General features: G+C 33.8%; 1 protein-coding gene across 1 annotated transcript; it reads right to left on the bottom strand.

Moving 5' to 3' along the window:
• Positions 1–14,472: 14,472 nt before the first annotated feature.
• Positions 14,473–20,190, bottom strand: LOC128244290 (uncharacterized). Its single transcript, XM_052962306.1, has 3 exons — positions 19,287–20,190; positions 15,024–15,284; positions 14,473–14,807 (listed from the first exon to the last, which is right to left on the bottom strand). The coding sequence occupies exons 1-3, from the start codon at positions 20,188–20,190 to the stop codon at positions 14,473–14,475; spliced, it is 1,500 nt and encodes a 499-aa protein (XP_052818266.1).
• Between the last annotated feature and the right edge of the window lie 5,172 nt (positions 20,191–25,362).

The following is a 25,362-nucleotide window of genomic DNA, read 5'->3' as shown; positions in this document are numbered from 1 at the left end:
CAATAGTTAAAAGATGATGCAATATTGCACAATAAAAAAATTGCTTTTACCATGAAAAAATATAAGGAAATATGCTATTGAAAACAATGGAAATTTCAAATCAAAATTTGAAGGCAGATTTTGTAGTGTCCGTAACATTAAATATGTAAAAAAAATGCAACTTAAAATCAAAATATTCCAAAAATATTTCAGCCATTAAACATACTCATACAGAGGTTTTTATTTGTGGAATGCCACATTTCTGTCATTAATACATATGTAGATACAAACCCATGGTTACGGACTCTACAGATTTTTTAACCCTGAAAATCTTACAGGTGAACCTCCTTCTTTTTAAGAATGTCAATCATGAATGCCCAAAGCAACAAAAAATTGGAAGTTTGATTAATAATCAGTCTTACAAAACAGTTATCACTTGTAAATGGGTGAATTTTCAATGTTTTTCATGCATATAACAAGGGATACTTATTGTGATTTTGAAAAATTGGCAAAAGCACCACTTTATGTTAATAAGTCATATTTTCTGTAATAATTTGTCTATTTTCTTGATTTACCCACCAAAATTTAGCACTTGAAATTTTCTATAAGCTGAGGTAATGCATTTTTTCCAAATCATCATGCAAAATAGATATATAACAGTTTGAATATATAAAAAAATCAAATGAGACAGCATAACGCTTGAAAATGGCCATTTTTGGGATATGTTTTTTGCTGTTACTCGAATACAAATTGATATTTTCACTTGAAATTTGGAGGCCAGCAGGAGTGGACTAGGTTACATGCTTTGGCTGCAAAGAATTAAGTTTGAAATCACACACTTTCCTTCAATCTATGTATAACAACCAAAAAAAATATAATGGACAAATACCGTGTTTTAGCCGTATTATATGTTTGTGTTTTGATCAATACAATGATAAGCTCACTACTTTTGATCAATTTACCTTGTTTGAGAAAAGTGGCAGATTTTCTTTACAGGGTCTATTGTTAATTGCTGTAAACATTCTATTTTACTACATAGCTGGCTGAAAATTTAATGCTGTACTGAAATATTTCCTGCAAACATAACCTATCAAATTCAAATGTGATTTTATGTATTTAAGCAGTTTTTTGCGTTTATTTGGATAAATTTCTCGTGAAAAAATTGTAGTCATGGCAACCGTTTTTATGAAATGCACATGTAGTGTTACATTCTCCATAAATGATGTTATTGATGTTATGATAATGTTTCCACAAAAATAAAAAGTGTTGCATTCTATTTCAATGGAATACAGACTCTTAAAATCAAGGTATTTGTATTTACTTATGTTTCCATTTCCTTCATTGTTTTCGCCATTTTATAACAAATAGTGGTATCGCGAAATTTGTCCTCAATCAGTCAATTTTAAAGATATCAGCTTAAAACTTCAGGACTTTATTTCTGAAACATAGCACATTCAGAAAATGTAAAAACCTGAAAATGTCATTTTTCCTCATTAAGACCCATTTTCGCAGACTTGGTCACATATATGTATGACGTAACACGTATGACGTATGATGGATTTGTGATGTATATATGTAGTATGCATATTTCATTTATGTATGACGTAACACGTATGACATATGATGTATTTGTGATATATATATGTAGTATGTATATTTAATTTATGTATGACGTAACACGTATGACGTATTATGTATTTGTGATATATATATGTAGTATGCATATTTTATTTATGTGTTATGTATGATTTATGCTTGATGGATGATGCTTCTGAAAAAACTGTTACATATTTTTCTCGTTCTTTCATAGCATGAACCTACGATCCTTATGCAAATAACATTTTTGACTGAAATTTATTGAAGAGTATACATGTATAACTATGAATTTATAAGAAAAACTGATCGAAACGGACGTGTCCTTTTACTTTTCATCCATACTATTAAACCCAGATTTGTAAAAGAAACATTTTTAATGATTAAGAATGGGCGGAGTGAGCGTAGCAGTACAAACAGTGGGATATGAAATAGTAACGGCACAAAAACAGCAACAAGTGATTGGGATTATACACGAGCGCACAATTATGCCCCCATCACACGTGTCCACATTCCCACAATGCCCTCAAAACTTGGTCAACGTAATAGGTACGCATTAGACACAGATAAGGACGTGGTTCGATCTTAATGGACGTGAAGGACGTGAGCAGACTTTGGACATGTTAAAAAACGTAGAGCGGTTTTCCTGGTCTTCGTATAGTGTGAAAAGGGTATTAGGGCGAGTGTACAATTTTAATCCCGAGGGTTGCGGGTGCCGTAACTGTTTTAAACCATGTTTATTTTCAAGGCCAATGTTCAATAAATAGCGTGGGGTTTATGTGTATGGTGATTTAGTGTAACGCTTAAAAGAAGCACAGTAAAAAATGATGATTTTAGTGACCCTCCCCAATAAAAAAACGTGTATTGTACACAAGCTCTGTGTATTGATCTAAATCTAATTGACTAATTGTCTTATCAGATCACTGATCTGAATATTCTGCTGTGCAGTTTTGGAGGTTTTATTATAGAAATGGACCCTAAATGGCACCAGTGTTAAGCACTGTCACACGGGACGCCTATTGAACGTTCCTCCCGGGAGTCGATAAGTATAAGTGTAGTAGTGCGGCGGGGAATCGAACCTGCTACCCCTGGGTTGACAGTCAAGTGAGTACCATTGGACCACGGATACGCCACTTGTGGTTACCCTAAATGGTCCTGAGCCAATAAACTAATAAACAAGAAAATGGCTGTGCTAAATATAGCTAAAGTCATATTTCAAGCAACAAGAAAGTAAACACTGCTACATGTATTTGTTTACAATATGCAGTTCGTGACCCAACAAACTCCTCCCCGGGATATGCAGGTCTTTGACAGTTAACAGATATTTTTCTCACAAATTACTAAATGCATTTTCATGATGTTTCCTCTGCCATTTCATTTGAAATGTTGCAAAGAAGCATGATGCAAATACTATTAACACATGCCCGGCGCCATTTAGTGGCTTAAAAGGTCAGGTTGGTGGTTTAGCATGTATAGCCCTGTAACACGGAGCCCCAATTCAACCCCCCTCTCGGAAGACGATTTATAATAGTTATATTTGTGCAGCGGGGAATCGAACCTGCGACCGCCGGATTAACAGTCAAGTGTGTACCCACAATGCACGGATCCGCCACCCGAATGGTTAATTGTTTAACACTTGTATAAATAGTCCACATGCTATCTCTAGGCAAGATTGGACTGAACTGCTTTGATTGGTTAATATAATTATATAAATAAATATTGACCAACCTATGAACATTTCTGAATGAGCAAATTTTTGCCGATAAACTCGAGCTCATTTTTCTTAAAGCGTAAGTGACGCTTTGAGCCATAAAAACATCAATTTTCGAACGTTACTAAATATGAAAAGCTGCGATCTGATGTTTGTTAGCAGTCTGATATCACTGGTTTCCAGACAAAAAAATGAAAAAAGTCATTAATAAAACCTACATGCCATCTTTATGATACCTTATCTTTTATCTTACTTATAATTATGAATGTTGAATGTTACCGCCAGAATGTTATAATATTACATTTGTAATGCGTGTTTGATATGTTATCCCCAAGCGATTATTATGTATTGAAGAATCGATTTATAAACGTTAATGCGATTACATTTGCTGCTGCTGTTGTTGTTGATGTTGGAGGCGATGGTGGTTATAGTGATGGTGGTAAGTTCAACCCTTAAAACGACCTCTAGTGTCTACTTGAGCAGTTTTATATTTACAAGAAACACCAACCTTTTAATTCCAATAAGGTTAAATATAGCTAAAATATTTATTAATCATGCTTGCCAAAGGCATTCAATTTCCTAGAAAAACCTGCTTTTGAATTAATTAAGTTTGAATAAGAGTATAACTAAAAATGCCCGAAACAGCAATGTCACAAGGGTGACCAAAAGACATATCCATAGGTGCAAGAATCAGTCAGAGCTGGTGGATTTTTATTTTGGATTTAATCATGTATGTAAGAAGGGATGAAATATTATGTCTCGAAAAACTACTAAATGCATTTTAACAGGGTTTAGTGTATATTGATGGATCCAAGCTCCTCAACGCAAAGCACTTATTGCGTAATTTTAAGTGTATCTTGAACATTTCATGTGTATGGTCAAGGGTAAAAACCTGTCTTGGAGACCTTCCTTGCTTTATATTATTGTATTCAAAACAATTTTATCACCCTCGCTACTTGATACTGTCACCTTTCCCCATGCTTCGATCAATATTGAATATTACATTACATGCGAAGTATATATTTATAAAGCATATTTATTTACACGAGTTGATTTATTGGATTTTGCGCTGGAATGTAAACTTAAGTTTATCTTATTATTTAAAGTATATTTAATAATCATCATTATTATTATTTTTATTATTATTATTTTTATTATTATCATTATTATAATTATAATTATGATTACTATTATTATTATTATTATTATTATTATTATTATTATTATTATTATTATTATTATTATTATTATAATTATTATTTGTATTATTATTTTCATTGCAATTATTGTTATTATTACTATTATTATTATTATTATTCTTTTAATTATTATTATTATCATTTTCATTATTATTATTATCATTTTCATTGCATTTATTATTATTATTATTATTATTATTATTATTATTATTATTATTATTAATTATTATTATAATTATTATTTTTATTATTATTTTCATTGCAATTATTATTATTATTACTATTATTATTATTATTATTATTATTATTATTTTAATTCTTATTAATATTATCATCATTTTCATTATTATTATTATTATCATTTTCATTGCAATTATTATTATTATTATTATTATTATTATAATTATTATTATTATTATTATTATTACTATACTTATTATTATTATTATTATCACTATTATTATCAATTATCATTATTATTATTATTGTTATTATTATTATTATTATTATTATTATTATTATTATTATTATTATTATTATGATTATTATTATTATTATTTGTATTATTATTTTCATTGCAATTTTTGTTATTATTTATTTATTTATTATTATTATTATTTTATTATTATTATTATAGTTATTATTTTTATGATTATTTCTATTATTATTATTATTAGTAGTAGTAGTAGAAGTAGTAGTAGTAGTAGTAGTAGTAGTAGTAGTAGTAGTAGTAGTAGTAGTAGTAGTAGTAGTAGTAGTAGTAGTAGTAGTAGTAGTAGTAGTAGTAGTAGTAGTAGTAGTAGTAGTAGTAGTAGTAATACAATTATTATTATTATCATCATTTTAATTAAAATAATCATTTAAGGAATGAATTGCGTGATTGATGTCGTTATCAGGGTATGAACGCAGTTGGGCTGGTTTTAGTGTGTTGATTCCGAATTTATTTCCCAAATTGTTAAAAAATACTTAATTTCATTTAAGAAAATATTTCAGTATTTTTTCTCTCCCATTCTGTAAATAGAACGACCTGACCGTAATCGGAAACTTTTTGATATAGTTCGTCTCAACAACGCAGAAAATCTCAACAACTTCATTTTTGATTTTTAACGTATAATTAAGATTTTAATGGCAACAGTATATTTAACAAATCATGAATAAACACTTTTTATTGTGTTTATCTAAGAGTCTCGTGGCCTGCTTCACGATAAAAAAACAAGAACAACTTGAAGATAAACAATTTTCAAATTTCATGTATATTTATTCATATCCGAATAGCTATACTGATCTCATAGGATAATTTCAATTCCCGAAATGCCTTTCATTAAGGAAAGGAAATTGAGGCGTAATTATACAAATATATTGCTGTTTAGTTTTCTTAATATTTAATCAATAACGATCGATGTATGAACAGATTTGTCTATACCTATAGATGCACTTGATCGTGATTCAAGACATGCTTAAGGTATAAAATCAACCGGATGCACTCGTGTTACCCTTCGGCAAAGCTTGATATTGCCACTTTTGTACTTAATGATGAAACTAAATAATATACAATGGCGTTGAAATTTACCTAGAAAACTCCTGGGCGGAAATGTGAAAGATATTTTGTCAAATTTCCTTCAAGAACTATAACTGATATAATTTTGATCATCTCCGACTCTCAATACGTAACAACATGAAATTTCATATGTAGATAGATCTAATTGAGGGCAAGTGCAGTGTATAAGAACTGTTACTCTTGCTTCCATATTTTTAGAGTTATTGCCCTTTGTTATTTTTCATGCTTAAAGTTTTGTCCGGGGCATATCTTAAAATATAAGAGTTATCAACTTGAAACTTCATATGTAGATAGATCTCATGGAGGGCAAGTGCAGTGCACAATAACCGTTACTCTTGCTGTCATATTTTTAGAGTTATTGCCCTTTGTTAATTTTAATGCTTAAAGTTTTGTCCGGGGTATATCTTGAAGAATATAAGAGGTATCAACTTGAAACTTCATAGCTAGATAGATCTCATTGAGGGCAAGTGCAGTGCACAAGAACCGTTACTCTTGCTGTCATATTTTTAGAGTTATTGCCCTTTGTTATTTTTCATGCTTAAAGTTTTGTCCGGGGCATATCTTGTAGAATATAAGAGTTATCAACTTGAAACTTCATATGTAGATAGATCTCATGGAGGGCAAGTGCAGTGCACAATAACAGTAACTCTTGCTTTCTTAGTTTTAAAGTTATTGCTCTTTGTTAATTTTAATGCTTAAAGTTTTGTCCGGTGCATATCTTGAAGAATATAAGAGGTAAAAACTTGAAGCTTCATAGCTAGATAGATCTCATTGAGGGCAAGTGCAGTGCACAAGAACCGTTACTCTCGCTGCCATATCTTTAGAGTTATTGCCCTTTGTTAATTTTCTTGCTTAGGTTTTGTCCGTGGCATATCTCGTAAACTATAGGAGGTATCAACCTGAAACTTATTCCGTAGGTATATCTGATTGAGGGAAAGTGCAGTGCACAAAAACCTAACTCTGGCATCTATATTCTTTGATAAAGATGGGTTGCTTTTACAAATATATTTAAAAATGACAATGCAACAATACAGTGAAAGTTGTATTGTTTTCATATTATTGTATTAAATGCTTATTTTATTTTATTTCGTCAGTAAAACAGACAAAAACAACAAACCAAAATGACCCAATGCAACAAATATCAAAGCTTAAGCTTGTTTTAAATTCGTCACACACAGTTTATTCCGATAAATACAATGATGTTTTGTCCGTCACAGACAAAGTCAATTCCAATAGAAACAAATATGGTTTGTCCATCATACACTGAGTCAATTCCGAAAGGTACATTGCCCTTTTGTTCGACGCACACAGAGTCAATTCCGATAAATACAATGCTGTTTTGTCCGTCACACACAAAGCGAATTCCGATAGATACAAGGCTGTTGTGTCCGTCACACACAGAGTCAATTCCGATAGCTACAAGGCTGTCTCTCCCGTCACACACTGAGTCAATTCCGATAGCTACAAGCCTGTTTTGTCCGTCACACACTGTGTCTATTCCGATAGCTACATGGCTGTTTTGTCCGTCACGCACTGAGACAATTCCGAAAGCTACATGGCTGTTTTTTCCGTCACACACGAAGTCAATCTGATAGGTACTTTGCCCGTTTGTTCGTTACACACAGAGTCAATTCCGACTGATACAATGCTGTTTTGTCCGGCACATACTTAGTCAATACCGATAGATACAATGATGTTTACTCCGTCACACACAGAGTCAATTCCGATAGCTACATTGCTGTTTTGTTCGTCACAGACTTAGTAAATTCCGATGGCCACATTGTTGTTTTATCCGTCACACACTGAGTCAATTCCGATAGCTACAATAATGTTTGTCCGTCACACATTGAGTCAATTCCGATAGCTACATGCAATGGCAAATCACGCAACTACCAATGTTTTTCTTACCGTCGACTTATGAAAACGGGAGCTTGTCGACAGACTTGAATTGAAACCGTTTGTGAAATGTACGTTTACCGGATTGTTTTTAACTGATTTAAAGCTGCACTCTCACAGATTGAACATGTTGACAACTGTTATATTTTTTGTCTTGGAACGAGCCATTTTTTGCGAAAAACCATGGAAACCAGTTTTATAAGACCGCAAAAATTAGATCGCATATTTCTATATTTAAGTTCAAAAATTGATGTTTTATGCATTTTTCTTAAACCGTTCGTAACGGTTTAAGTCATAAATCATTAATTTTCGAACGGAAATGTGACAATGTAGGATCTGATTTTTTCTCAGCAACCTTATATCATTGGTTTGCAGATATTTATGCAAATATTTGCTTTTTCCAAGACAAAAAATGAAATAGTTGTCAAAACGGTAAATCTGTGAGAGTACAGCTTTAAGATGTCTGTAGGACCTCCAATCCAAAATATTTTGACAAATCACACTAGTCCATACCTAGTTGGAATTTAGACAAACAAAACTGTTTGCCAACATTAACTAGGTGAATCCCAATCAGCCCCAACCCAAGGGGAAATTAAGGGTAGGCGCATAATTGTACGAACTAGATGGAAGACAAACACTGCCATATCGTTTTCTTATACAGCAGAAGATCATTGGCATATCGCACCAGTATAAAATCTCAGTCTACTATTGGAAATGCTTTCACCGGCGAAAGCCAATCATTGGCTCCAAGATGCTATACCAGACAGTTACCTTGCTCAATCCACCTGGAGACGCCTTAAACATAACATATATCATTTCACTATTTCCTAGATTGCAACTGGGGAGTGGTTGGGTATATACACCACTGAGATAGGTCAAACAACACCTTTCGGAAAGTCCACCAACAGATGGTCCAGCCAAGGAGGAACTTGGCGTCGGGAGACCCGCAGTTTGTATGAGAAATTAGCGCTTTACTTATGTGTTGGCCTACTTATGTGTTTTTTACTGTGTGTTATATACAGAACATATGATAATTATTTTATTAATGAGTATGATATTCATGTTAGAGCTTGACTGCCACCTTGAGAAACGATATTAAAAGGTTGAGCGCAATAAGCGGGAAAAATACCATAGAGCGAGTCGATAAGGGGCGGTTTTACAAGAGAAAGGGCGGGGTTCGGGATAGGTGAGAGTCTGAGGCTTCCGTTCCGTAGTACCTTAACAGTTTGTTTCGTTTGCTTTAAGACGAATTCTTAGCTAACATCTTGGCTTCTGACCAATGCTGGAACTTTCTTGTATTTTCCACATTAAGGATACGCCTCTAAATGTATTACCTCTTACTTCTTCAGCAACCAGATGTCCATGGCCTATGAAACGTTAACATTTGACTACAATCTGGTCACTACTTTGTGCGGAATGGCAGAGCTACGACAAGGTAAACGCTAGAATGTTTTTGTTTCAGTAACAACCATTCGTCATGTGTTTCCTTTGACCAACTTGATAACAATACTTCAAGGCCAGTTAATATTGATTTACTTTATCTTGTTTTATATAAAAACGCCCGAGCTCTTTAATATGGGTAGAGATGATGATTATGATGATTATGATGATTATGGTGCCCGCGTGGAACGTTATTACAGTCAGGATTTGAGCCGCTACCTTTGGTGGTTCATCTGCATCACTCCCGCGGCCAACGGGGGCTGTGACTTCGGCTTCTTTGACCTCCAAATACGGGACAACAGAGAGGGTCAGTTATAGTTATAGCAATACGGGAACTACTTAATGTATATATCAATGAAATAAATATGTCGCATTACGGTTTTATGCCCAAAGTGTCAAATTTGCATTCTGAATATAACTATTGAAATACAACAGTTAACCAATAGTAGAATTACAGTTGGGCTTGAAAAATGAAGAAGTTCAATCTAATAAATTGGAAATTGTCAGATTAATCTCCATGTTACAAAAAACTTAGGTAAGCGCTTTCAATTGTTTTGATGTTGACTTTTAGTTACATTACTTTCAGGAATGTCCGGAGAGATAAACCTGAACGGACTCCCATGGAACAAAATATCTGCTGACATAAAACTCATCCAGGGGAAGACCTTTGATGACCCTTTAGTTCGTTACGCATGGTTGGGAACGGGTAGGTTTATTTCACAATCTTACAAACCACAGTAACACAATAATACTCACTTTTCAGTCAGACGCGCATCAGAGATTCCAATAAGCGTATAGGTCAATATATTTTAATAACGCAATACAAACTTTAGCATGTTAATAATTTAATATACACATTAAAACTGAATGATTGATAATACTGTATAATAAATTGACTAATCCTCTGAATGATATCTTTGTTGGCTGTCTAAGAAGTGGGCTATATATCGTTATAAAAACGGCACCAATATTGAAATGCATATAGCACCAACACAACAGTAGTTTTTCATTCTAGCGTAAATATTGCACTTAAAATTGAAAATTAAGTATCTGAAATGTAAGTTTTAGAAAGAGTTCGAGTCAGGACGTCTTAAGCTTAAATTAAACATAACCTTCTGTTTCAAAGCAAAAGAGTGGGCTCATTTACTGTCAAACTCTATGTAATCTACAGAAGAACATTAGGTTGTTGGTTCTGGTGCGCATCCAGGGTTCGATACGCTTTGTTCTTCTGCTGACGAACCATGTTTTATCATAACAGAACGCAATGTTTTTCATTACATTGTGAACCAATCTATGATTTGGAATCCCCGATAATTGTTCAGCATCTATTGTAGTTGTGAAATTTGTGAGAACCACAGGATGCAACACAACAGATTTAAAATCTAGTCGACATCCTGGTCATTGTATCCATACAGTGCCTTCACTACTACACACTTAATGCTATTCTCATCGTTCTGTCTTTTGATTGGACTGTAAACATAACTGTCAAATGTATTGAATGGAATCACTAAGGCCTAGACTGTGCATGCAAATATTTAGGACTATATTTTATTTAGAATAATGCACGTCTGTTTAATTGTAGTTTTTTTGTTGAAAATCATTTTACTCGTGATTTAAATATTCAAATAAAGAACAATTGAAAGATAAAAATTCGTCAAACATTTCTGATTCACGAACGGTTGCAATTTGACAGACAGTGTCTGTATGCCTAGTGTTAGTTTCGATTTCAATTACTTCATTTTCCTCTTTTTCAGAATGCTGATTTTCCATCAACATGCTTTCTCAAAGGACGGACGTTGGCTTCATTGCCAATTACTTTAGAGTTGATAACTTATTAAAAGAAATATCATTTATACTGATTTGTGTCGTCTTGTCTGTACAAATTCACTTAAATGAATTCCAAATATGAATTGATAGCCACTCTCTTAAAAACGACCCTGATTTCAGTGCGTTGCATCAATGACATATATATTAAATCTTTCATATTTTATGGTCCTAGATTTGAACCTACTTAAGTTTTAGTTCTGACTGAATGTTAAAACATGGTTGGCTTCGACTGATTATAAAACCTAATGAGAAGGGTGATTTACTAGTCACTGCACTGACCTCTAAAGTGTCAAGGTCATGTGTTGAACGGTTTTCTTGTCCCAAAGGGCAAGCACTTGGTGAAGTGTCTTTGTCCCCAAGTAAACCCGCTATTAAATTGTCGTGCTAGTTTATTTCAGTTTTCGACAATTTTCTTTTCTTCTTGCAATTTGATCATCTGGTGCACAGTTGCCTTTTAAGTGATTGAGTCTAGTATTCATTATTGTATTATTAACAGGCAAAGTACGGAGAAGGCCGCGTTCGAGTTGTCGCGAAATATTATTTAAAAGTTTAAACTGCACTCTCACAGATTGACAGTTATGACATATATTTTATTCAATGCCTTCGACTCAGTCATTGTAGATAACCCACACTAGAACATATCTTAATTGTTTCGAGTACTGTCGAACACCTCATTTTTACTTAAAGCGTTAACAATGCCTAGCTATTAAACAATAATTACCAAATGAACTATGAAGAACTGCCATGTGTCCTTTTTACAGTATTTTTATTTCACTGTTTCCACACATTTTTGCAAACATAGCTCTTTCCAAGATAAAAATAAATAAAAAGTTTTCTAAACGTTGTCTTGCGCCGTAATGATTCTCTTGGGTAAACAGAGATGTTTCTAATAAACTTTTGTATTGGTACATGTACGATTATCTTTGGTGAACTACGTCATCAAGGTATGTGTACAGTGCACGTACGATATCATGATGAACATGATATATATAAACATCAGCGAGGCAACAAGTACATGGTTAAAGTGGAAATTCGCAGCAAACGAATTTTGAGCTCAACTGCAACATTTTCATGTACACGTAGCCATACGTACAAGACACGCGTTGCTTAGGTCGATAACGGGAGTGAATTATTTTGCATTAATCTCTGTTACTTCGTAGCACAAGCAAAACAAGCGGGGAACCAAAGCGCAAAACTTAGCCTCAAACACCTCTTTATAGCTGAAACCCAACCCAGGTATGTTCTTATTGCCCTTATATCAGAATCGCAATGTGTATAGTTGCATTATAATTCAATTCAATACCAAACCTTAAAACTGTAAATATAAACAACACACACTAGCGAATAAAGAGTTTGGGGTGCTGTGGTGCCAGAATAATTATTATGATATTATCCTTGCAGAAAACATGATAAACACAGCACTACATACACGCATGTAATTAATACAAAGTTCGATATTGAGATAGGTAGCGCATGTGAGTAGTGTGCTCCCGACGTTACGACACCTCTAACACAAACTCCTGGATACGCCCCTGAATAATATGAAAGCAAACTATGGTTAAACTTTGTAAATCGCTTTGTTGAAAGGGGTATTGTATCCACCTGATTCCAAACAGAGCACTCACAAATTCGACTGTTATGTTCAGTATTATGACACTATTTTACAGATTGAGACATAAAACTATGCAACAAATTCATACCTTTTACTAAAAGAGCCGGCACAACTCTGAGGACGCATTTGTTTTAATGTTTAGTACAGGATAATTGGGTTAAAGCCTAGCTATAGCGAAGAGACAAAACACGGGGTCATCTTCCAAGGGTTGAACCAGTACCCGTTTACCAATACGTACTTACTGCTCAATGCCGAGCGCTTGGCACGGGAGCTTCTGATAACATGTTTTAACGTCTTCCTGTTTGGCGCCGCTGGTGTGTGAACCTCCGAATTTCCGCACCCGAAGCAAATACTCCACCACTTAGCTATTGGGGCGATGGAAATTATTCAAGCATACGAGTTATTCTGCGACCCGATAAACATGACCGAGGACCGCAGAATCCATTATTAATTTACAGAAAGGGCTGGACCATCAGCCATCCTGCCGTTCTTTTTGCTATTCTCAAAATATCCATTGATCATGACACCTGCTCTTATAAAATTAATCGCTGCGGAGTTTTAACCACTAATGAGATAGATTTAAATGATGGCCTTAACAGAAATGAATTGATATTTGCGACAGGCCATTGCCTTTCAGTATTGATTATTGCTTAAAATAAATAATATACGTTTATTAAGACCAAATCACAAGAACATCGATACATTAAGAACACAGTGTGATTCTTATATGTAAACTCTGTTTGCATGCATTGAGTGTATGAATAAACTTTTAAAGTGACACTCTTATTCAAAATCAATACATACACATGAATAACAAACATAAATTTTGACTAATAAACCTTTAACTTCTTTCTAAATAATGCTTTTATGGAATATATTAATTACTGATTGTGATTGTAAACAATTGTAGGAGTGTATTTAATAACAGAATGCGCAAAAATATTAAATGATTGGTGAATGCTAATCGATTCAATATGGTTTACTTTAGTATCATAAGATAGAAATACCGTGTTTTATGCTCGTTTCGTACAAACTCGGTATCCTTCATAAGAATGATTGTTTTCGACATATATTCATCCTTTTTGGAATATTAAAACTATATTTTTAATTGTGGTAAATCTTATTTGGGAGTAATAGTGCATCTCTAATATAAATACAGAGCCCAATCAGCTAACAAATATTTACAGGATTTCTCAACCGACACTTCAAGACTTAAAAGGCAATATCACTTAGTGGAACGTCTCAAGATAAACAATCTAAAAATGTAAATACATTATATTTGAAACCATTCATTTGAAGGTATAAAATCTTTTATCATTTTTATTATTCAAATGGAAGCTGGATTTACACTTCGAAATTTCCAGTGAAAACATACTTCACAGTTACTTGAAAAATGTTATGATATCATTACAGTATTTACACTAATTTGTTATTACTCGTTCTTGAGAAACAGAACTGCAAAATACACTTAATATTTATCCGATATATTGTACATGTCATTTAACATAAATGGTTATTCAATTTGGTAACACAATGTTACAGCAAATCAAAACCGCAAGCTTAAATTGTGAAATAAATGTTATTGCATTTACTTTTCAGTTGTTTAAAGATTTTTTAATGCATGGTTATTTCAACAATCACGACTAAAGAAGCAACACTAACAGTTTGCACTAAACACCTTTAATGAGTAATTCCCGTACATCCCGACAACTATTGTACGTGTGTGGGGACAGAAGGACGCAGAGAAGGGACAGGACAGTCCGTCCTTACGTCCTAGTATTTCCGCCATCTTACCGTCCTTCTCCGTCATAAGCATGACGTTATCACTGCCTTTCCCACACACGATCAGCTGACCCGGACATACCTCCACCACGGACTTTGGACCTTCGAGCTTCTTGTCACTGTACTCTCGTAGGGCCTTCCCGTCTAGAGACAGCTGGAGGACTGTGTGTGTAGTGGAGTCAGACACGTACAGGGTCGGTAGTGTGGAAGCTGACACAGTCAGGTAGCATGGGTGATGGGAAGTTTGTCTTGTACTGATAATATGACCATCCAATGTCATCACATCAATATTCGCGTTTGATGCGTAAGACACGTATAATCTATTGTTGTTATATGCAATACCACGGCCATAAGATGATACTTTAATTTCCTTTCCACACGACAACTTCCCTCCTTTCGTAGACAGCAGTTGTATCATTGACTTACCCGGGAGAGTGACTGCGGCCTGGTTATCAGGAAGCGCACACACGTCCCAGGGCCAGTCTGGTATTTCGATGCGGGAGGTGATGTTGCGGGTGGTGACGTCCACCAGTTTGGCACAGTTGTTAGAAAAGTCAGTCAGGATGAAGAGACCAGGAGAGAGAAGGGCGAGGCCGGAAATAAAGCAGGGTTTCTGGTCCTCTGGCGTTCTGACGTTGATGTCTGCTTCATTCTTCCATGTGACAGTAGAGAGGTCAGGAACTGGAACTGAACCAAAAAAATGGACTTGATTATTTTTTTCACTTTCGTCTTATAAACTTAAATGAGACAATGGTTTAAACTTGTTTTTTTTTTAGAAAAACAGCTTCAGATTTGAGATTTTTTTCAATTAGAAAATGTAGATAAAACAAACAGGACACGGACACCCGGTAATAAATAGAAATGAATAAGAAGATATTTTTTGCGTTATATGCAATACAATTCACAGAGTGAGCAACAAAAGCTATATTTAACGAGTTGCATTAAAATCGTTTCAATGTTCCCGTCTTAAGTACGCCTGCAAAACCATTCACTGTACGTGTTTCCCTGTATATCTAAAGAACACATTATTAACACGATTTATTTTTGTCAGTTTGATATTTTAATCCATTTTTTTGTGACGAGATTCACCCCAGGGGCAAAGGTGTGCACATTAATGCAAGTTTTTCTTTTGTTAGCAAATTTGCCCTATGTTCCAGCGGTTGTTTCTATTTTGGGGGATTTAGAGTGAATGTTTGACATAAAATAATTACAGTAACGCAATTAATATAAAAATATTAACGCCTGTCGAAATTCGCCGCCAAACTATATCTTTTGTTTCTCATTGAAAATATTTACTTTTCTCGATTGTCATATAAATGCCTCCAAAACATACCCCAAGTGCAAATTTGCATATCGTGGATATATTTGCCACAGGTGCAGATGTTTGGCATATAAAACACAGCACTAACTTGGTCTTAACCGCTACTTAGAGTCAGCTGATCCCCAAACAGGAGATTTAGACTTTAAAATAGTATTTTAAACATAAAAATAAATGTAATTTATAGTTGTTTTTTTTGTTTGTTTTTTAATGTTTTTGATGGAAAAGATCGGGGTGTTGTGAAAGCCTTTGTATATAACTAACAGTAAGAACGTATTGTTTATAGAGCGACCCCCAACCCTCCCCCTGTCACCAGGGGCAATTTGTCAAGTAATGATTTTTCCAAAGCATAAAAAGCAAAACGCCACAAATTATGCTTTGTTTACGCTCTGAGGGAGAGGACATACGTGCGTAACGGACATTTAAACTACGTTACCTAATTATTTTTTTTATACTTTTATCTCTATTATTTTCATGTATAATGATCGTTTATGTGATAAAAGTTGGAAAATAATCGTTCTAAAGTTCTGTGGAGGTTTTCTATTGGTGTAAATTACGTTACTTTTAAAATGTCACTTAAAAATAACGCTTAAACAAAAATAATATGTTACACAGAGTGATTAAACAAATAAAGTGATGTCATTTTGCTTGATAAAAAAGGTTTTCCATATTTTAAATAAGGATTAGACGATTCATCAATAAGCCCCTAAACGTTCTTATGATCGTACAAAAACGTGTGTGTGATTTACGTTACTAACAGTTATAATTTGCACAATAACGATTCATGCTGGTGATGAATTATTAATACTTTATATTCTGGGTTTATTTCTAATGTTATAACCTACGCTCCTATAATTTCTTTACTTAGACACAAGTTTAAAATGTTGAACATTTAATGTAGAAAGTGTAGTACGTCAAATAGAATTGCAAACAATTAAATGTTAAATTGCAATTATATAAAGATATATGTATAAGTTCAATTTATATTGTAAAGTGACATATAAACGAGATGTATCTAATTCATACTAAATACAGCGTAAAAATTCATTAAAGAGCAATATACAAACAAATACATCATTGATAAATAAGTGGAAAAAACTAAATTCTGTCAGATAAATTAGATTTTAAAATTGTGCTCATGGAACGGGCCAGTCAACTATGGAAGAGTCCATTAACAATCAAATTGTGAACAAAACTGCCCCTTTTCCTTGGTCAAGTTCCATGGTCCTTAGTAACTGCTAGTAATTTCTGACGGAATGCCTTTTAAACCCATGTGAGGATGTTACCCACAAATATGATGGTAATGCAACACTTTAAAGCCTACGATTGAAGAACTGGCTGATTTATACTGATTCATTCAAGCCATTCATAACTTCAAAAGGTGTGATACAACAATTGCACTCCTTTAAATCATAGAAAAGAACTTATGCCAGTACCATAAAGCTTCACTGTCAAACCTTAGTCATCTTCCTGAAGGAATACAAACTCTTTGTATGCTGAATGGTAAACCAATATATACAAAGGTGAACAAGATGGGATATGACACATTCTGTAAAAAAGAACCAAGATTACTCTTTAGACTCGAATAACAGTATCATGAGTTTTCTACTGCCATGTAGGGCAACCTGGTCAACTGTCTAGCTTCACTCCCATGAAAATAACGACGACTTCGAGAAATAGACTGTGGTGGTTGAAAAAAAGGACATAATGGCACCGAAAACGAGTGGACAAGTGGTAATATTGTTTCACAAGAAATTATTGAAATGTTGTGTACTAATGGAGAAGTAAATAACAGTGACTCGGGAAAGGAGGATAGCGAAATTGAGCTTGATATTATGATTGTCTAGAGCAGGATGATGCTATATTGTGAGCATATCGTTTGGAAAGTGTTCAGAGAATAAAATGATGTTACTTGACTTAATTGAAGACTATTGTGTAGAATTTTATACACGTATAGACATATGTTTTCATGTAAATTATGCCAAATTGATTAGTTTTATGAGTTATGCAATTTCTATACTATATGACACATTCTGTTTACAAATGTCAAAGTGGTTTTATGTAATATAAGATAACTGAATGTAAAGAAACATATTTTGATGGTGTACAGCACATTTCTAGTCTGTGTTTTTAAAATAATTTGTACAATTAAAATATGATAGTAATGTTGTATGGTTAACGATATTCTTGTTCACAGTGGTTAGATAAACTACAATATACATATGCAGTATCATATCCGTTTTAGAATGTAATGTTTATTCTAGTCCATTAGCATAAAACATTTAGGAGTGTTGTATTATCTAGTCAAAATGTCAAGTCATGTTATTAAAGTTTAAAGTATATGTAACTTATTTTATATGCAGATTCGTATTTTTGTAATACATCTTGAAATTTTGGAGCCGCTCGTTTGTTTTTTATTAAAACTTGCATAACAGAGTACAGTTGTGATGAGAAAAGTTCTTAGCCATTTAATCTAGTCATCTTTACTTTAAATGTGATTGTTACGTATCTTTTTACAATGTTACGTATTCTACATAAACACTTATCAGAATATGTGATTTTTTTTCTTAATAATGTTTGTAGTTTGCTTTTGAGTCACAAACGACGATCATTGTATAGATAGGACTGGAAAATGACGACAAACGCTCACTGTATGCATTATTTGCTTAATATGTATAAACAGGCAACAAACTTTTCTTAGGAAGTGACCTAATACAAAGTGAAACAATACTTGGGATAATGTCTTATTCATCAGTACTGCCTGAAGTTTAATTAGGCTAATTAAACTTTCTCAAGAAATCGATGCAGATTATTTTGATGCTTGTTTTTCATCATCAAATTTTGCAAGTTTTGAAGTAACGTAAACTACAGTATTGTCATCTTCATGTTTAGCTGAAATAATTTTGGTTAAAACAATTTTCTATACATTTTATTTTAATAAACGGTGGTAAAATTTTCAATAGATGGTACACTTTCATAAATTCATGGGTGTCTACAAAATTGCCAGTGGTGGGACGGGGGCAAAACCATTTCCCCTCATGGGCTATATGGATGAGGAGTTATACCGCAGCGGAAAGACAGACGAGCTGAGAGTTGGCATTCGCTCCGAGGTCCACTTTTGTTCATTTACAGTGTACTTGCCACCAAGCTGATTTACCAAATTGACTGTAGCCGAAACTTATCTATGATAAGAAATCTTGTATTAAACGTTTTACTATTAGACTATGGTGTCATAATTTAAGTATTAATCGCATTGTACGGCTATTATGAACAAGAACAAAGGACATTAAGCAAAAAATATTAGGATATCATGTACAATTTTACTCACCAATTAACAATATTTTTTAAATGTTAAATTAACTATTACATACTATTCTTTTGAAACTCTCCCAGAACGTCCAGTGTTCCAAGGCCCATATATGTTCCCAGCAACCGCTCCGTGTCCGCGTCCTTAGTAAACCGGTACCTCCGAGCCTTCATTCTACCAGCTGTCTTCTTCATCTCGTCATGAATCCCCCGTAGCTCCTTTCGGCCTCGCCTTGCTGCCACGTACTGCTGGTTCATCGAGACGTCACCGGAAGTCAGTTCCGTCCTAATGGCCTCAAGTCCGGTTTTCATCAACTCACAATCGGTCTTTAGTGCAGTCAGCGCGTTCTCATCCTCGGTCTTGACTTTCTCGATGTTGTCGAGCAACTCCTTCTCGCGCCGGTCCAGGTATGTGTTTATTTCTGCACGGAACTTCCTCAGTTTATCTATCTCAACCTTAGACTGGTTTTTGACATCACCAAAAAGCTCTTTGACGTTACTAATGAACCCGGATAAAATATCTTCAGCTCGTTTAATCGATGGTTCCAGCTCTCTGAATTCATTTCCAATGACAAATTCTTTAGCCACATCAGCGATGTAGTCAACTTTACAGCTGCGATGGTCGAGAACGGCACAATCACCACAGCCAAGGTATCCGTGGGTCGGGCAATAAAATTTAATCATCTCCTTCGGATGGTCTTTACAATACTCCGTGTCTGCGATAGCTGACTGCTTGGTGGTCGGAAAGAAAGAGGGCATCTTGTCTTTAGACAGCAGAATGTGGTTCCTGGACATCTTCAATCGCTTATGGTACCCGAAACAGGGAGCACAGATGTACTCTTCGCACGTCTGACAGAAGCCCTGGGCTACAGCGCGTTTACCGCCCTCTCCACACGGCTGGCAGTAGACAGTGGAGTCAGCGGAACCCTTGTCAAGGCCAGGGTCACGCTTCTTTCCGGGTACCTCCATCTATGGAAACTATTTTTGTGAAACACTTGAATAAGCTACGTGTTTAATTCAACATTCAACTACGATCAAGACAAATTACGGACCCTTCACAAACAATATGTTATGTCCATATGAATCTTTTTCAAACTTAACTATTTATTGAAGTTCTAATTTAGCGTTGCACTAGACTGTTTTCAGATGTGTAACTTTTAATTTTTTTATCGTTTATCAAAGTTTGCGTTTAAATTGTGTTATTTTCAAACAATAGAGAATAAAGTTATATAAGGAAAATTTACCTTACTTTAGTTGATTTTCAAAGCTAAAGTAAAATAACTTTTGTATCGCTTTAGACAGTTATATAATATATTTAAGATAATATACAATGATAACGACGGGGGACTTGTAATACTGATACTAGTAATGATAAACCCGTAACCCAATGAATTGATCAAGATAAAACAGGTGAAATACATTTTGTATTATCTTAGTTGTAACTCAAATTTCACATCTCCTTTACCATAAAATAATCAATGTACATGTATTTTGAAATGTGGAACAAATACTCAATTTCCACAACCATATATAGATATAATTATCATGATGATTTATACGCAAGAGTATTTCGTGCGCATATGATTTTTTTGATAAAAAAATTAAAAGTTACACATCTGAAAACAGTCTATTGCAACGCTAAATTAGAACTTCGATGAATAGTTAAGTTTGAAAAAGATTCATATCAGCTTTGGAGAGCCGATACGTTCACATCGATTCAATTGATTGTTAAATTTGAGGAGGGCAGTAGTCAGAAGTCCATGTTTTCTGAAGTGACCGGACAAATCATGGTTTTAATCCTTTCGCAGAGGGTAATTCGTATTGAAAACATGTTTATTGTATGTATTTGAAATGACAAAAACATTTATTTTCATGATAGTTCATTATATGCAGTGGAAAAATTGGACAAGTAGAAATTATGAGTTAAAGCTGCATTCTCACAGATATAACATTTTTACAACTTTTATATTTTCTGTCTTGGAAAGAGCCATTTGTTGCGTTAATATCTGCTAACCAATGATATAAGATTGCTGGCCAGAAATCGTAGATCGTAGATTTCCTTATTTCCATTCTAAATTTAATTTTTTATGGCTAAAACCGTTACCAACGTTTTAAGAAAAATGCATAATACATCAATTTTTGATCCTAAATAAAAATCTGCGATCTATGTTTTTGTCAGCAGTCTTATATAACTGGTTTCCATGGATTTTCGTAAAATATGGCTCGTTCCAAGACAGAAAATAAAAAAAAAGTTGACAAAATGTTCAATCTGTGAGAGTGCAGCTTTAATTCAGTTAAATACATAATCTATAGCCAGTGAGAACATGTTTCTTTTGTTTAAAAACGCAATAAATGTTTGCAACTTATTTTATGTGCCTCTAGTTTTACTTAGAAAGTGAATGTTTCGTTGACATACTATTAGATTAGAACACGCTCACTCTAATCCAACCAATTGGCATTCGCTATTTCATTGCTCCATTTCTCATATACACGCAGTACCCACTGGCACCGGCTTTTCAAACTCAATCATTTTTTTATTAAATAAAACGAAATCTTATAATTCTAAACTAAAAATTATAATACCGAAAATGTGAAAAAATATTGAAAAATATTTATTTTTATAAATATGCACTTTGTACTGTATATTATACTAGTATACTAGTGGTTGTACCATCAGAAGTATGTATACAAATCCTTAAACACGATATCCTCGAGGCGAAATGGATCACATTTGATAAACAGTTAAGCATGAAACTGTATTCATAGGCCAAGAAAAATAATCTGTAATTTATCAGGCACCTATTTTTAAAACTTTAAATCGAATTCAGTGGAACCAGAGTAGCTAAACATTATTTTAGTTGGTCTTTTCAATATTTAAACTAAAAAATTAGTTGTTACCTCTTGGGGTTTAGTTACATATTCAAAAAAGGTTCAATGCTATATACTATTATCATGATTTAGTATAGTTCATACAGGTCATATTCCTCAATTGTATTGAATTAGTTATATGCTGATAATGAAAACATTAGACAGTTATTAAGTGTTATGGTTTGACCGTCCATCAGTAGGTATCTGTTTCGTCTCAATGAAACATTGATACTGTAAACAGCGGGTATATAAGATAAAGAACATTGAGACACGATCTAGCGCCAGTTGCAAATTGATTATATTGATCGTGGTGAATTCCGTCTAAAAGTGTAAAATGAAAAGTATTATGACACAAGTATTGTTATCAAAACCCTTACTCGAGCCGTTCACGACAAAAATATTACTAAAGAGTTTGTTATGCACCTAACAAAGTTGTGCTCCACCAGGTAAGTGTCGGGGCATGGTGTGTTTGGCTGGAACTCGTATGATATTTGGCCTGCGACCACAGTTATTTTTACTATATGTTTCATATAGACACTAACCTGGCTTTTCACTTTAAAACAGTCCCAATTAAAAGCAAATAACTGGCTGCTGTAGAACAATCCAAGACACAAAATTCAATCACAAGAAAACATAGGGTTGATCATTGCGTTGTCTCATAAAATTGAGTAGTAATACATGACCCTGAGGTCAAGACGGAATAAGGCTACAAACAACTAATTTACATAGTTACACATGCAATGATTCTTCCATTTTTTACACTAAAAACTATCAGTTTTTCAATTATGTTAAGCTCTATGCAAAAAGGCCACCTGTTTTTATCTTCCATTAAACTTTAATAAAATATTGATACTTAAACAGAAGCACTCTTTTTTCTGTATTTACATCCGGATCTTGGTTAACGGGGGGCAGATAACTGTGGACTTGAGCCATTCAGACAACTTCATGATTGTGTTAAAACGTCTAGGCACACAGAAAGTCCAAGGACTGTGGTGTACCGTCCGATGTATAAATACCAAGTCAACGTTATCCCAAAAATACCCTCTCCCACTGCACTAACCACTGTGCCATATTTAAGAAAAACATTGACTTGTGCATGATGCTGTTCTCATTTTAGATAGTTTTGACTTATCTCTATTAGCAGACACTAGCGTTGGTAACTAGCTCAATGGTGAATATTATACATACAAACATCAGGTAATACTACTGAAAAAACATTACATTTTTCCCACAAGTTACCAATAAAACTTAAAGTGCATTTATTTGTAAGGCCATACCAAATCACTTTTTCGGTTAGCTTTATTCTAACATCTGAACATCTTTGAAACGATGAGTCTTTAGATTGAAGAACAAGAACCAAACCTCCTCGCTTTAGTTCACGTGGTCTTAGTCGGATAGACACCTCGTGGACGTATCTATGACAAAAATATATATGTCATAGATACGTCTACTCGTTGTCTATCCTATACATATTTAGGTGACATTTTTTATATTTTTGTTTTTCGAGAAACACTTAGGTGAACGATGCTAAACAATGAAGTCGGGGCTACACGGATTTCCTGGTCAAGCTGTATCACCCCATATATGGCAGTTGTGTTCGTTGACGTGACTTTCTGTTCAAGTGTTCAAGTGCAGCGCTTCCGATGGTGTTCCCCGCCTGTTGTGGTTTTCGGTTAAAACATCACCAGTCAGCGTCAGCCGTAGTTGTGGCCAAGTAAGCACATATCAGGCTGGTAGGAAGGACATTGACATTGGGGCCGCGGAAGGGGTGGGATGGGGAGTGGTTTTTTTTTCCAATTTTAAGCATTGAAAGACTCGATTTCCAGTGAGTTAAGGTTTTATTTTCATGTTTTATCTTAACCGTTTTTCGGTTAAAATAACATTATGAGCAACAGCGACATGTTAATTATTGCGCAATTTTAATAAATTATTATAAACGCCAGCATTTGTTTACTTTTAAAAATTCAGATTTGCGCAGTCTCACAATGTATGTTAAATAACAAATTAGCGCAGTTTACTTCTTCATAGTGAAGCCCCGAGTGATATAAAGATAAATATTATAAATGACATTCAGTCGTCCCTGAATTGAACGAGAAATATTTGAAACAATGTGAATAATTCTGGATTTTTTGGTTTAAAAGATTTAAAATTCAGAATGTTGGCATTATTATTAGTATTTTTATAGACTACTTATTCAATTTATCATAAGTTGAGTTGCTAATAAACTGAGTGATAAGTAAAACTTATTATGTCAGAGTCAATGTTTCGTCCTGTATTTGCGTAAAATACGGATACTGTTTTTATACTTGTTTTTATAATTGCACAAGTACATTTGGCTTGGCTGCCATTATAATTGCTAGACAGATGAGCTTCCTGGTTTGCCTTACAAGCCATTAGGATATGTTTTCCTTAGAAAATAAAATAGGATTTGTGGATTGTGTTTAGTTCTTAAACAATTTGAATGCATCTGATCATTTCTCATGATATTGTCATTCAGTGGCTGTGAATGTAATAAAGTGGTTTGATTTGCCAACAGTGAAAATGTATTACACACCTTGCGAAAATAATTCCGGATTTTTGGTTCAGAATCATTTTGTTGGAATTGAAATTAGTATTTTTAAAAGAATACTAATTTAATGATATTACATAAGTTGAGTTGCTAATAAACTTAGAGATATGTAAAACTGTTTTATGTTAGATTCAGTAATTTGAAACAGCTTTAATCAATAACAAAATAAACTTTATAAAAAACAAATGGCATCTGCTGAATAACTATATCAATGCATAATTACCTCCTTTTTATCCGCTCTACCCTTCTCCCTTATTATCGTCCTAATCTCTTTTCTTTAAACACTTAACTATTGAAAGATAAAATAACTGCTACCTGCTTCGGCAGTCACCTATATAGACATTTTTGTACAATATGTTTTTGCATGTGATATCACTCATACAACAATACGTAAACAACAAATTATATTGTAATACAAATAACAAGTACACTATATAAAAGTCTCAATGCTATGTATACATATGTTTTCAATGTGCTATGTTGTATAATATTTGTTAATATTGAATTATAATAAAAACAGATTCTGTAATTTGTCCTGTGTTTGCTTATAATACAAATACTGTTTATATTCTTGTTTTATAATTTAACAAGTACATTTGGTTTGGCTGCCATTATAATTGCTAAACAGATGAGTTGCCAGTATTGGCTGACAGCCATTAGGGTATGGTTTCCTTAGAAAAAATGGAATTTGTGCATTGTTCTGT

Source organism: Mya arenaria, chromosome 8 (assembly GCF_026914265.1).
Source record: "Mya arenaria isolate MELC-2E11 chromosome 8, ASM2691426v1".
NCBI lineage: Eukaryota > Metazoa > Mollusca > Bivalvia > Myida > Myidae > Mya > Mya arenaria.
Note: the sequence above shows the minus strand (reverse complement) of the source record. Positions and strands in the feature narration are given on the sequence as shown.

Bases quoted from the DNA above. Each gene is read 5' to 3' on its own strand.
- LOC128244290 (XM_052962306.1), bottom strand. From the start codon at position 20,190: ATGGAGGTACCCGGAAAGAAGCGTGACCCTGGCCTTGACAAGGGTTCC. The intron at 15,285-19,286 runs GTATGTAATAGT...TTTTTGGTTCAG, and splicing joins GGGAGAGTTTCAAAAGAATA to TTCCAGTTCCTGACCTCTCT. The intron at 14,808-15,023 runs GTAAGTCAATGA...TGACTGTGTCAG, and splicing joins GGCCGCAGTCACTCTCCCGG to CTTCCACACTACCGACCCTG.